The sequence below is a fragment of the Phytophthora ramorum genome, assembly GCF_020800215.1.
Source record: "Phytophthora ramorum isolate Pr-102 chromosome Unknown Phyram_PR-102_s0003, whole genome shotgun sequence".
NCBI classification, from domain to species: domain Eukaryota; phylum Oomycota; class Peronosporomycetes; order Peronosporales; family Peronosporaceae; genus Phytophthora; species Phytophthora ramorum.
Window position 1 is genome coordinate 5,104,258 of NW_027150649.1, and position 13,979 is coordinate 5,118,236.

General features: G+C 57.3%; 4 protein-coding genes across 4 annotated transcripts; 2 read left to right on the forward strand and 2 right to left on the reverse strand.

Annotated features, from left to right (window-relative positions):
• Nucleotides 1-159: 159 nt before the first annotated feature.
• On the forward strand, nt 160-1,844 carry KRP23_4630 (putative isomerase; the record flags this gene model as incomplete). The annotated part of the gene is made up of 6 exons (XM_067889612.1): nt 160-423; nt 493-573; nt 638-802; nt 858-1,168; nt 1,231-1,485; nt 1,556-1,844. 6 exons carry the CDS (start codon nt 160-162, stop codon nt 1,842-1,844), a joined length of 1,365 nt encoding a protein of 454 aa, XP_067748756.1.
• Nucleotides 1,845-2,154: 310 nt separating this feature from the next.
• KRP23_4631 (Serine protease/ABC transporter B family protein tagD) lies at nt 2,155-5,922 on the reverse strand (the record flags this gene model as incomplete). The annotated part of the gene is made up of 1 exon (XM_067889613.1): nt 2,155-5,922. One exon carries the CDS (start codon nt 5,920-5,922, stop codon nt 2,155-2,157), a length of 3,768 nt encoding a protein of 1,255 aa, XP_067748757.1.
• Nucleotides 5,923-7,529: 1,607 nt separating this feature from the next.
• KRP23_4632 (CCA tRNA nucleotidyltransferase, mitochondrial) lies at nt 7,530-9,323 on the forward strand (the record flags this gene model as incomplete). Its single annotated transcript, XM_067889614.1, has 1 exon — nt 7,530-9,323. One exon carries the CDS (start codon nt 7,530-7,532, stop codon nt 9,321-9,323), a length of 1,794 nt encoding a protein of 597 aa, XP_067748758.1.
• Nucleotides 9,324-9,397: 74 nt separating this feature from the next.
• On the reverse strand, nt 9,398-11,629 carry KRP23_4633 (uncharacterized protein; the record flags this gene model as incomplete). Its single annotated transcript, XM_067889615.1, has 1 exon — nt 9,398-11,629. One exon carries the CDS (start codon nt 11,627-11,629, stop codon nt 9,398-9,400), a length of 2,232 nt encoding a protein of 743 aa, XP_067748759.1.
• Nucleotides 11,630-13,979: the final 2,350 nt, after the last annotated feature.

Here is a 13,979-nt window from a genome sequence, read left to right on the forward strand (position 1 = left end):
CTGGGATGACGTGACCACGCACGCGATGACCTTACAGGTGGACACACAGTCCCTCTGGATTGGTTGCTGCTTGTGACAGATGGACACTTCGACTGGTAATTGGCAGCCAACGTCCGCTGTCACCGTTTCGGAGTGTCTTCACTTGCGAATTCGTTCTCCATGACGACGGTGCGGCTCACTCTCCTGCGTGAAGAGCGCGACGTTCAGCAGGTTGAGGCGCTTGAGGCGGCCTCGTTCCCTGCGGTCGAGGCTGCAAATGAAAAGACCATCCGACTCCGACAACATGAGGCCGGGCAGTTCTTCTCCGTCGCACATACTGCCGAAGGTGTCCTCGTGGGTTTCGTCACCAGCACACTCACGACTGCAGAGGGGTCTGTGGACACCCACGACCCGGATGGATCAACGCTCTGCATTCGATCGGTGGTAAGTTGGTCTGCACGCCCGAAACCTGTCGTTGAGCGCTCATGAGACGCTTGGACTACTTTGACGCAGGTGGTGGATCCGGCGTCCCGGCGCCAGGGCATCGCGTTGAGGATGCTGAAGCAGTACGTGGAGACGACGTGCCACCAACAGGTACTCTGGTCGACTAGTATCGTGAAAAACTACAGGATTGACAAGCCCTCTTGGTGTCGGGCAGCCGCAAGTTAACCGCATCGTACTGGCCGCCAAGATGCACCTCCTCGGACTCTTTATCAAAGCCGGGTTTGCTGTAGCCAGACTGTCGCCGACTGCACACGGGCAAGACTCCTGCCTCCAGCTGGAGCTTGACTGCAATGCAGCACGACAAATACCCATTATCCAGGTACGAAGCGTAGTCGTGACAGGGTGAAAACCCTCATTTGACCGAATGGTAGCAGGTGGACGCGTTCACACGCGAGCCCTTCCAGGGCAACCCGGCGGCGGTGGTTCTGCTACAGCCGGGAGGGTTTCACCACGAACGCGCACCGGAGTGGATGCAGCTAGTGGCCCGGGAGAAGAATCTGGGCGCCACGGCGTTCGCTGCGCCACGCGAAGCATCAGCCGATGTCACTGTGGTCGAGTACGACATCAAGTGGTTCTCGCCCCTGGTGGAGCTGACACTCTGCGGGCATGGGACGCTGTCGACCGCTGTAGCTCTGCTGGATCGAGGCCACGTACGTCCTGCACAGACCGTCCGCTTCTACAATCGGTACGCGACGCGTGCTGTTTGTTTCTTCGATTCATCCACCCTCACTCCATAATGCCGCGCAGGACAAACATCCTGATCTGTCGCTATGAAGTGACAAGTGACCAGCAGTTCCGAGTCGTCATGAACTTCCCCTGCAAGCTGACAGCTCCACTTTCTCCCGGTACCTCTCTTGAGGCAATCGCTGCCGCTCTGGGCGTTGCTCCCGTCGGAGTGCTCGATGCTCGGCTGGCGTTGAACGATGTAATCGTGCGCCTCGACAAGTCTGCATTCGAGTCCCTGACTCCGGACCATGGACGTATCAACGAGATCGAGACTGGGTGAGTTCGCACTGCCCTCCCTCGGTCATTCATGTTGGCTTACTCCGACTTGTTTGCGTGACTTCAGTAGGTTTGTCGTGACGACGGAGGCGCCGTCAAACCACTCAGCGGACTTTTTGAGTCGATTCTTCGCGCCGAGCATCGGGATCAACGAGGATCCTGTCACTGGTAGCACTCATTGTGGACTCGGGCCCTACTGGAGCGGCATTCTGGGCAAGCGCAAGCTCACCGGGTACCAGGCAACATCAGTGCGCGGGGGGTTCGTGGAAATCGATCTCGACGACGCACAGCCCGGCCGAGTCCTGCTGAAGTGCCAAGGCGTCGTCGTTGCGTGCGGAGTGCTGACGCCCTCCCATTGAACCAACAACTTCAATGCGGTCGCTGTCAGATAGTTTTCCCTGAAGCTACTCATAATTTCTTAACTGCGACGCCCATTGCACTGCGGTGCTTGTGAGTTTCCGAAGAAGAGTGAGCGAGATCCTAATCGATTCGAGCGACGAGAACAGTATCCAAACGAAAGACAGCAACGAGATTCTACCGAACAAAACTAGACACGTTGACAATTACCATAATTCACTGGGCGGGCTTCTATCACGCGCCGATCTGGATGAAGGACGAGACGAACAGGTTTTCTCTCACATCAAGCTCACACTATCCACATGGCGGTCTTCACTCGTACAAAATGATGGCGGGCTTGTTGCGCCGTGAAGAATGTGCCTTGGCGGGCTCATTCCTCCTGGCGCTGCGCTCGCGCTCCCGTCCCCGATCACTGCCCGGGCGATCACTGCGTTCTCGTTCGCGTTCCCTATTACTGCCGGGGTGGTCGCTGCGATCACTGCGCTCTCGTTGGCGTGCCCTATCACTGCCGGGGTGATCACTGCGATCGCTGCGTTCTCGTTCGCGGGGCCTATCATCACTGCGATCGCTGCGCTCCCGTCTACGGTCGCTGCGTTTCCGCTCCCGATCGCTTCCATCGCTACGTTTGCGTTCTTGGCCGTCACTACGTTTCCGTTCTTGTCCACGATCGCTGCCATCGCGATCACGGCGGGATGGCGGGTGTGCGGGAGCACCTGGTGGCTGCAACGCGGCGGCAGCACGACGACTAGTTTTACGAGCAGACGCAGGCTGGGGCGCATCTAACGGGGCACCCGCACGCCGGCTAGGTTCGCGGACGGCGGCAGCCGAGGGGTCAAAGGCAGCAGCCGCACGTCGACTGGGTTCACGAACCGCGGCGGCTGAAGGATTAAAAGCAGCAGCGGCGCGTCGACTGCCGTTGGGCTCCTCAAGGGCAGGACGATGGCTGCCGCCTGCGTCCACGTTGCGGTAGTTTGGATGAATGTGTGGGACACTGGTGCGTTCGTCGTTCGCCCTCTTGTTTCGTTCCCGACGATTTCTCCTTGCTGCTGCGCCAGTGAGTGCAGCGGCTGCGGACGGAGTGCCGTGGTCGGCCTTGAGGTTGTCCGCCTTCATGGTCACGCGCATGCGCCACACCAGTGCGATGACGAAGAGCAGAGCTAGCGTGCACACTACAATGGCACCGATTGTCATCCAGGGCTGCCAGAACGCCGAGTCTCCGGCGCCGGCCGATGTCATGGAAGTCGAGGAGGGAGTAGACGACGCCACAATGGAAAACTTCTGGCCGGTGGTGGTGGCGTTTTCGCCAGCCTTCACGCTGTGCCCACTCACGACAGCCTGCACGTAGATGTAGCCCTCTTCCACGACCATGCCGGCCTCCGTGACGGCCTTCAGCACATCATCGTACGACACCTCCACCATTTCCACGTTGTTCACTGAGTCGCGCGAGCCGTTGCCGGACAACGGGTAAAAGACGGCAGTCGTGTTGGCCACCTTGAGCGTCAGGTCCAGGTCATTCTGCAGGGCAACCTTGCTGCCGACAGATCCAGGAGGGTCAGTCCACACCACCGTCACGCGCAGGTTGACGCTCGCCGTCAGCATAAAGTGGAACGTCACCTCGCTGCCTTCCATCACGCTGGGCTCGGAGCCAGCCGACGAGTTGGGGAAAAAGTAAATAGTGTTGCTGCTGGTGGACGAGGCAGAGGCCGCGTCGTCGCCTCCCATGAACGACACTAAGTTGAGCATTGTCGGCTTGCCGTATCCTTGGTTGAAGTCCGGGTACGACGTCAGAGTCTTGGCTGCAGCCTCCAACGCCACGCAGGACGTGACTCCCGTGCTGGGCTCGATAAGACGGCGGGACATTGACTCTCCACTGTGCAGCAGCAGCGCCTTGATCAGAGACGCAGGAATCGTGTCCATGCCGAAGGTCGGATCAGCCACGCCGTTCTTCCACCAGCCGTCACGCAGCCACTCGTAGATAAGCACAGCCATGCCGGCGATCACGGGCGTGGCTTGCGAAGTTCCCTGAAGTGAGCACACAGAGGAGGACTTGGTCGTGGACCCTGGCTTCTCCGACTGAGAAGAGGTAATGGACATGCCCGGAGCAACCAGATCAGGCTTCATGCGCCCGTCTAGCGTAGGACCGACGGACGAGAACGACGCCACTGTGTTTTCGTTCAACACCGACTGGCAAGGGGTCGAGGAGAAAGAGGCGGCTGCGTTGAGGCTGGCGCCAACGGAGACAACGTTCTTGGCACCCGACGGACTGCTGATGGTGTAGCTGCCGCTCTCGCCGCTGTTTCCTGCAGCTACCACAATGAGGATCTCGGGGTTGTCGTAGATGTACTCGTCCACCTGTTCTGTCTGCGTGTTGTAGTCGTTGGCTCCCGTGCCCCACGAAAAGGAAAAGATCTTGGCCCCTGTGTTGACCTGCGACTTCATGAGGTTGGCCACCTCGCCGGGGGTTTCCAGCGAGACAGCGCAGCCACTCGTTCCTGCACATGTCGATTCCTGCTTTCCAATGTCCATGAAGGCAATGCGCGCGCTCGACGCAATGCCTAGGTCGCTGTTCTTCCTGCTGTAGGAGCTGCCAGCCAGAATGCCTGACACGTGCGTGCCGTGGCCGCACGTGACGTCCTTAGCCTCGTCAACATCGTTAGCGAACGTCTGGTAGTAAATGACCTTACGCGCCGTCAAGTCCTCGTCGTCGTACATGTTGCGCGATTCCTGGTCGAACTGGTCGTGGTCGATGTAAAGCCCCGTGTCCGTAATCCCTACAATGATGGAGCTGCCCGTGATGTTGTGCTCCTGCATGATGCTCACACCGACCAGGTCCTGCACGTAGTCATCAAGCCGTCGACTTGTGTGCTCGACTCCCCTTTCCACTGTCTCGGTCTCCTCGACAAACTGCTGACGAAGCATCCGCTGTTCGAGCGCGGGCGTCTTCAGCGCCTGCAGAGCGCCCGTAGTCACGACCTGCTGCAAATCCACCCACTCGACCGCTTCGTCGTCCAGGACAATCGCTAGAACCTGTGTCCACGTGTCGTAGTCGTCCACTGCCGTCTGTAGCAACACTCCACCCTTCTCCGCCGTCGAGCTCTGCTTCGTGATCAAATTCTTAATCCCCGTGGCCTTGGTAACACTCGCCGACAGCTTCGTCAGCACCTGCGTCGTGTTCACAACCTTGGCCAGCCTGATCTCGAGCCCCGGCCCCTCCTTGGACTTGGTCGAGTCCTTGGACAGAGCGTATGAGCTCTTCGCGAACGGCATCAGCTTCAAAATGGCCGGCAGAATCGTCACGCTCTCGACGCACTCCAGCGCCAAAATATCGTCACCCACGGCCGCACTCACGTGCACCAGCATGACCGTTGCGGCCGCATTGTCCTCGTCACTCCTGGTCAGAAACGGCGTGTGGCTTTCGGCTGTGGCGGGCCAAAGCTGCTTCACCTCCTTCAGACACTGGAGCTCGTCGCTGGTCGCGTTCAGCTTCACGAGCGTGGGTTTGATCTCCATCACGTCCACGTCGTTATCGTCCACACCTGTCGAGTAGTTGGCCAGCAGCTCCTTCTGCAGGAACTGCAGCTGGCACGCGTCGTACGTGGCGTTGTCTCCGGCCAGCATGGCGTCGTACGCGCTGCTGAAAGCTTGGTAAAAGTTGGCGAACTCGTCGGTCTCCGGGTCGCCGATGCTCAGCGTCACGTCCGTGACGCTCGAGCAGGACACGACGCTGATGATGGTCACATCTTTGCCGTCCTCGCTAGCGGCGTGGACGTCGCCCACTACTGCCGTTTGGTTGGCGCTGCTGCCGTCTTGGAACCCGAAGGCCGGGCGCAGTCGCCGCCGCGTGGGCCGCTCGGAGCTGTGGGAATCCTCTAAGAAATGCGCGCAATTGTGCGGCAGACACTCGCTCTGCTCGCTCAAGTGGCGATAGACCTGCGCTACGTGCGACGCGCTGCAGTGGTAGGCGCAGAAAGCGTCTTGTGACACGAAGCTCAGGCCGCGACCGTCGGTGAGCTGCACGGCCTCGCTGCCCGCTACGACCAGCGCAGTTCCGCCTAGGAAGAGCGCCCGCACGTTGCGCATGGCGGGGCTGCAGTCCTAAAGTCTCAGTGCGGAGCCCCAAGCCTCGGTGCACGCATGGCGCCACCTCTACTGGCCATCTGGGCAATGATCAAGTTTTCTGATGGGCGCGCCGCGGCTTTGGTTGGGGTTGTCGTGTGGCTGTGGCGTCGGAGCGCAGGATTCTGGGAACTTATACTCAAGGGTCGCAGCGAGGATGACGGTTTATAATAGAAGGGTCTCAGACCCTGCAAGATTAACTATCCCCGCGATATCTGCTGATATGTAGCCAAATATTCAGCGCAAATGCTCCGACTCTGTCAGGGTTTTGGCCAATGAGAGTGGACCTTCTGGCGGACCGGCTGGCGAGCAAAGGCCCTTTTAACGCGGATTGAGCACGTCGAGCAGAAGAATTGGGTAATGTTCGTGGCTGCAGTTACCATTGTGCTGACAGCGCGCGCACGGCCACTGAATTGATCCACTGCAGTCGGGGCTCGCAGTCGAAAAGCTCAAACTGTGCTACGCTGGGAAAAGCGCGACTAACTTCGCGTTGTCAAATTTACTGATCGCTTTTTACTGAAGCTGCGTCACCTTCTACACGGCCTGACGAACTGCACCGCCGAAGTTCCAACACTGCCGTATGCAGATAACGTTAGTTAAAATATTATGGTGGGCTCTGCGTTCAAGCTAAATACATGTACACGCTGCATCCGACGCTGCTAGGATACTTGTAGTCGCTGGCAGTTTCGCCGAAGCCTCTTTCGCGCCGCTGGCAATCGCCGCTCGCAGCCCAAGACATCGTGACCCAAGTCAGTTTGTGCGTCTGAGTCCTGGCGGCTTATCCGGCGCGTTTGCTGAACTGAGGGCGCCTGCATCAAGCCGTGCCTTCACCATTGCAAGACTTTTCGGTGCTCACCCAAGTAGAATTGGGCACGCTCCAAAATGGGTCTTTTAGCTGTCCACATGGCGAGCGGGAAGCCACGCGAAAACGCACAATGCTGCAGCGTCGAAGGCTGAATAGAGCATCGATCAATCGGATAGCCAAGATTCTGTCTTGCCCAAATCTGCGCCATGGGGTTCTGAAAGCCGATCGCAGGATGGTCGCCGTCTCGATGCGGCGAGTCTATGGGAGGGCGAGCGCGCGAAAGCGGACGCAGTCGCCGGCGCTTGGGAAGCAAATTTTCCGTTCGACACGAGAATGGGCGGCGAGACGCAAGACCACGACGCCGAGCCAACACGAAGTTCGACCTTCGACTCGAACAGCCGCACTGCGAGAACTCTACCACCGGCGACACAGTGCAAGCGCTACACACGGGTATTCACTTTTGCTGTCCATTGTACGCTCCTTGAGGCTGCCGAAGGAGGCCGAGCAAAGCAAGATGTCTTCCCATTCTATTGCATGTGCCGCGTGACTGTTTTCCAATGGTCGACAGCGAAAAGCTCGCTATCTCCATTGACGCGGTGAGCATAACTGTACTGTTGCCTCATTCACCTCGACTTGCAAATATTTATGCTGCCTCCAGGTCGGTCCCCCTCCCAAAACCGATTTCAAAATGGCAAAATGTTTGGTGTATGAATTGTGTTTGCGGACGCAGCCACACGTTCATCCGTGTCATCTTCTTGGAGTACCCATGCGGTCGCTTCTAACTTGCCGCGTGCGTCTAGCGCGGGGGTTCAGCCGCTCCCCTCTTGCATGCAGGGTTGCCAGTGTGGCCTCTCTACAACCGTCCAACGATGGGTATCCACCGCTGCCTACAGGCTGCAAACCGGACTCAAACGTGGCGATACCTCTCACTCCAGCGGAAGACTCGCTCTTCTCCTTCCTCGAGTACATCCAGCATCTGTACGCGCCCAAGACGCAGCTGCGCGTGGCTGGCGGATGGGTGCGCGACAAACTGCGCGGCGCCGAGAGCGAGGACATTGACGTGGCGCTAGACAACCTCATGGGCGCCAAGTTCGCTCGGTACATCACGAAATTCCAGCGCGAACGCAAGCTCCCACCGAGCTCCGTTGGGGTCGTGAAGGCCAACTCGGACAAGTCCAAACACTTGGAGGTGGCTACCGTCACGATCGAGGGCTGTACCGTGGATTTGGTGCATCTCCGAGCCGAGGAGTACACGCAGGATAGTCGCGTGCCCGAGGTCAAGTTCGCCACCCCGGAAGACGACGCCAGTAGGAGGGATTTGACCATCAACGCGCTGTTCTACAACTTGCACACGAGGCGAGTGGAGGACTTTACAGGTCGTGGGATCGACGACCTGAAAGCGGGGATCATTCGGACGCCGAGGGAGCCCGTGCAAACTTTTCTGGACGACCCGTTGAGAGTGTTGCGAGCCGTGAGATTTGCGTGCGAGCTTGGGTTTACGTTGGATCCCGAGCTGGAGAAGGCGGTGCTGGAGCAGCGACAGATCGTGGGGGCCATGCGACGGAAGGTTAGTCGCGAACGGATTGGCATTGAAGTGCGCAAAATGCTGTCGGGCAAGGACCCCGCGCGTGCGTTCAATCTACTGAGGAAGTTCGACCTGCTGGAGCTCGTGTTTAACGATACCGCGGGTAGAATGGGTGAGGGTGGAGCGTACGAGGAGGTGGCGGACAAGGACTTCCGATACCCGCCGCGAGAGTGGACGGAATCAATCCAAGAGCGGGCATCTCACTACCTCCGCTATCTGCAGTACAGTCGACTAGCTCTGGCCACGTGCGAGATCTCAAATGTGGAGTCTGCTTCAGCCATCTTCACGCCGCTCTTTCTTCCGTCGTTGCCTGCGATGATCCCGGACGACCACCCGAGTTTGAGCCAGCCAGGGAACTCAACTGAATTGGAAGGCGTCTCAGAACAGGACATTGTGGAGAGCTCACTGGAGTATCTTGATCATCGGGAGAAAGTTGCGGCTGCACTCGATTCCAGTGAGATTGTGGAGATGCTCAAAGTGCACGTGAAGTGGCCCAAGCCTGCAGGAAAGCGGGTGGCTTTGGTCGTTGAGGCTGTCGCGACGTACCCGGACGCCCAACACGAGCTTACTGCCACCTCTGGCGTTGAGCGAGCAAGTGTCAAGCACCGCGTCAAGCGGTTCATGTGGATGACGCAGTATTACTCAGTTATCGCGCCGGCGTTGACGATCCTGACGTCCTGCAACAACAAGGACGAAGGTGGTAAAACAGCTCAAGGCCTGGAAAAGATGCTGAAGGCGTATCTAAAGCTGGCAAATACGTACGCCAAGGGCGACGGCGCCGCACAGAAGGGCAATCCTAGTCAGAGTCGGCGACTAGATGGCAAGACCGTGCAGGCACGGCTGGGTCCTGGTGCTCATAGCGACATCGCTCGGGCACTCCGCGTGTTGCAAGTATGGGAGAAGGTGCATCCGAATGATAGCGTTGAGGACGAATTAGCCTTCCTCGATCGACTAAGACCTCAGCTACGCAGCTAATCCTTCTGTCAACTACAAGATAAGCAACATGTAAGAGGTTACTGGCGCCTATGCGGTTGGTATTTGCCGCTTGCTCACTCCGGGTTTGGCACGTATGTGTAGGTGCCGTAGGACGGATCCTGAGTCCACGAGCGCTCGGCTGTCATGTGCTGTGCTGGACAACACCCAGGGCCGTTGCGATCCGTCTCTTGGCAGCACACCCACCTCCCAGCAATCAGTGAACCTCCAACGTAGTACGCACTGTGGCTCCGACAGCCCTCAAGACTCGCTGGAATGCCTGGAGAAAAGGCTGCACTGCAGCGCGTGCACACTGTTGGCTTTGGGCGCTCTGCCGCATCCTCTCCGCCGCTGCCAGGCGCCGCACCAGCAAGCGCGAAGTGAAGTGCACTGGTTACTGCATAAAGATGGAGACTGCCATCGTACACAATCGGCAGAGGAGAGTTTGTGCGCCAGGCGGCTAAGCGTCTAACTGCCCCAAAGAGAACATCCGTCATCGGCACCCCACGAACACGCTCGGAGCGCATATCGAGAGCCAGCACGCGGCTTGGCTCGGCTGGCGTCTCTCGCATCAAGCTCGGGTACACGTTGAACTGCGTGGTTCCAGCTGCGTCGAGAACCCAGTCGGGCAGCTCAAGTGCCTCGGGGTCCTCCAAGAAGGCAAAAATCATCGGCTTACGACAACGAGCAGCGTACGCAAACTCGAGACGGCAGTTTACAGAGGCCAGGTAGGCCTTGGTGAGGAAGACAACCAGGCAAGCCACGCTCTCCACGGCCGCTGCCATCGCAGAATTCACGTTTCCCTGCATGTGCCCATACACATCAAACCACGCTCGCAGGCTGTGCACTTGGCCTTGTTGATGGATTTCCAGAACTGTGCTCTGCGCCCCCCACTGGTAGGAGAACATGGCATCAAGTTGCAGACCGACGATCGGAAGTCCGTCATTGTCCAGTACAGCGGGTGGAGACACAAACCCCATGCGCGTGACCTCGTAGTGGACCCCCGAGAGGGGCTGCAGCTCCTTGCTTTCCTCCGTTTCCACTGCCGGCAGCAGGTTTTCAGGTTTCGGCACGTCTAACTGCTTCGAAGCTTCGGCCTCGATAGCTTCTCGAGTCGTACTAACACCCAGAGTATCGTGCAGCTCTGCCAAGCTCTGGCGTTCGCAGTCGTTACCTGAAGAAGCGTTTACAAGGTTCGTAACGCGAATACACAGCGATTCCACTGCGTCAACGCTCAGTCCAAGGACTTGCGCTCGTTCCTTGGCGATACGCAGTGTGGCGTCCTCACGGGAGGCGACCTGGGAGCCCTCCAACGCTCTCTGCGGCGCTGCCAGCAGACCGTTTGCACACATCACAAAGTCCGTTGCTAGACACGAATCCTTCACTTTGCACGGGCAATCCGGGATATCCGCGTACTTGGTGTCAACAAGCTCAAGGTTTGTGGCGTCTACTTGATACCAAAGGCGACCTGCCATCGCCAAAGCCAACCACCCCCCAAGTGAAGCTCGCTGCTCTTTGATGGGGAGCAGAGGCTTCCCCCACGCTAAGGCGTGCTCAAACAAGCGACGGAAGTTCCTCGCTCCATCATCGCTGCCAGTGCAGGCTTCCGTGATGACAAAGACGACAACACTTGCTCCTCTGAGTGCAGCGAGGTCACTCTCCAAGCTGTCCTGGCAGCGCAAGACTTCTCCCGACAGGGATAGTTCTCCAGGAACGGGGTTGTTGTGGGCAAACTTCTCCAGCACGCGTTCAGCCTCCCCTTCGTCATCATGGCAGAACGCGAAGAAGATCTGGGGAGACGGCGGAGTCTCCTTGACACAGACGCTTTCGAGCTCTGGGCTGTCGCCAAATTTCACCTCCGACCGCATCAGAAGCTCGTACTTCTCCGCCCAATACGCAAACCTCTCGGACTCGGCGAACAGTAGCGGGTCCCATTGACCGAGCGCAAGGCATACGGCGCCAATTGCGCCTGATGGTCGGGAGAAGAAGGTCAGAGGACCGGAGATGACGGTCTTGCGCTGGTCCTTGAGAAACGACAAGGTTTCGATGAGCTCAGAACTGCTTTGGAGCATCGGGTCGATGGCCACAAAAGCTGCTTGGACTCGAGAAATCAGCTCTGCTCGCTGTTGGCGATCACGCGGGTATGCGTCCGTCACGATCGAGATGGCGTCTACATTGTTGGTTGCATCCCCGCTACCCGCTGCTAGAAGAAGCGCTCTCAATGGAGCTTCCTGGGAGGCATGGCACACCATTACAGCACGTGGCTTGCCACCCTCTCCATTTCCGCTGGTAGATGCAGCACTGCCCATGACTTTTGCGGCTTGAATCGAGGAAATGGCTAGAAACTCGCCCCTATATAGACCAGAAGCGTAGCTCAAGGATGACGGGTCGGTGGTAACGTTTCAAGAACGGCACCCGCTGTGTTAGTCCTTTTGTCTGTAGGGTGGCCTCTATTCTTCGCTGTTTCCAATATACTCGTAATGAGTCTCGCCTGAAAGTTATCATCACTGACTGAGCATCGCCCCATTCTGGGCTGTCGTTCAGTGCTGTTTTCGCCAAACGGTTGGAAGCTGGTTCTACACGACGAGAACCTGAAAATCTCCAGTACACGTGTGTGTTCCAAGCGAGCGGGGCCAAACAATGCTGAGAGGGTATGCTGTCGTGCTCTTGATGATAGCGAAGTCTGGTGTGTGTGGTATCCACACTATCGAGTGCTGCAGCGCTGGCGACGAAGAATACGCGGAGATGCATCGGGTTGGCGTTGCGAATAAGGAACATGAATTTCCAGAACTTGGTTTAGGCTTTAAGCCGATGAATTCTTCTCAGCAGATATTTTTCTAGCTGCAAGCCTGTCGAGTCCAATAATGGGAATGTGGTAGACTTCGTGATATTCACCGGCACACAATTACCGCAAGGGCGGACACGCGTATCCCGCCATGGCGATTATTGCGTTCGTCTATACAGGCAGCCAGCGCTTTCGTTATGATTTCGATTTTAGTAGTACTGTACGTTCATCATGGGTGTATTAGCCTTTCGTCCGTGCAAAGCTCGCTAACAGGCTACACGACATGGAATCTCCTACAACACGACTTGAATTCTCGACTTAACATCGGCAGTGTGTGTTCTTCTGCCTGGTCTAGTGCTTCATTTGTCTCGCCAAGACAGTTTGAGTTGGTATTGTGCGTCTAGATCAGAGCATACATGTAGCATCGATAGTCGAGCAAAAGGAGAAACAAATAGTTTGCCTTTTGGGCCAGGGGCAACGTGCACGAACCAAGGTTTTCCTCAAGCACATTGTTCACTTCTGATAGATTGGGCTTGACCCTTGGTTCTTCTTGGCACTTGACCTGCTATCGCTCTCAGACAAGCACAGTAGAGATCAGTTCTCTCTAGCCAAGAAGGGCCTAGTCTTTTGGTCGATGAAACGCGTGAAATCGGCCGGACTGTCGTAGAGGCAACCATGCTGGTTACAGTACATGTCGAGCTTTGCAACTCGGAACCACCATAATCCAAATCGCGACAAATCCTCGGATCTCAAGTTGGGCGGCGCTGCTCGATTTCAACTCGACGGCAGGGCGAGAGCTTGGTGCTCTGTACGCTGGAGCGCTGGAGTACAGTACATTAATAGCGAGCACAAGTGCACATTGCATGTTCGGTAATGCAACGAGGCGTGTACTATCGACGGTGGTGCCTTGACTAAGATTGCGTTACATGTTCATCGCGCGACTTCTACGTTGAGGCTAACCGGCACATGGTCTATAATACAAGGCATCGCGCAAAGATGTCCTTGCGGCTATCCATTCTGAACGCACTCGTGTCAACGAGCTTGATGGAAACTCAGATCGGCCACAACCAAGACTCGACATCATGCGCTCGCGACGCGCTCCGTCTTCGGAATCACGATTTGAAACGCATTGACAACACGTCCATTGTTTTGGCTTGTGGCAACTGCGTGTGCTCGTACAGGAATGTATTACCTCAGCTGTTTCCACCGAGGGGCATTACCCCATCGAAATGAGTCGCTGCCCACCAACCGCAACACATGCCTCGAGTGTCTGCTGCTGTGCTCGCATAGCGAAATGTCTCGTGTGATCAATTCGCTGCCACGCAGCTGGACAGCGCTCATATGGTTGATTCAGCAGCGCCTAAGATCCGATCCATTCGGGGTGCGCTCGTTGCTCGAGCAGCGACCACCGCTGCCGAGCAAAGCACTCCGAGAGGATTGGCGTCGTCGGCCAAAGAAGACGATGCATGTTGTGCTCATGGCGATGGCACGGTTGCCGCTTTGTGAGGCGTTGGTTTCCAGCGAGGGGCGCTGGGCTAGCCCGCTTTCTCCGCGTGTCAACAATGGGGTGTTATTTCTTGCTGCAGCACAATGGATGTCTCTCAGCGAAAAGACGTTTGCGGCCACACATTGGCGCGGAGAAACGAGGCCTCGCAGATCGATTGTGATTGTCAAGTAGAGCACCTCCAGAAGGATAGGCCACGGATATCCGGATGTGCAAAGTGTAGCACTCCGACGGGGCATCGTGCTGCTCGAGAGGTTCAACACAACGTCCCGTTGTCGGCGAGGGCGATACTTTTTCGCCGGTAGCTTTTGCCATCGAGCACCCGCGACCAGCTTGTAGCGGTCTGCGAAGTCTAGGAGCGCGTGCCAAT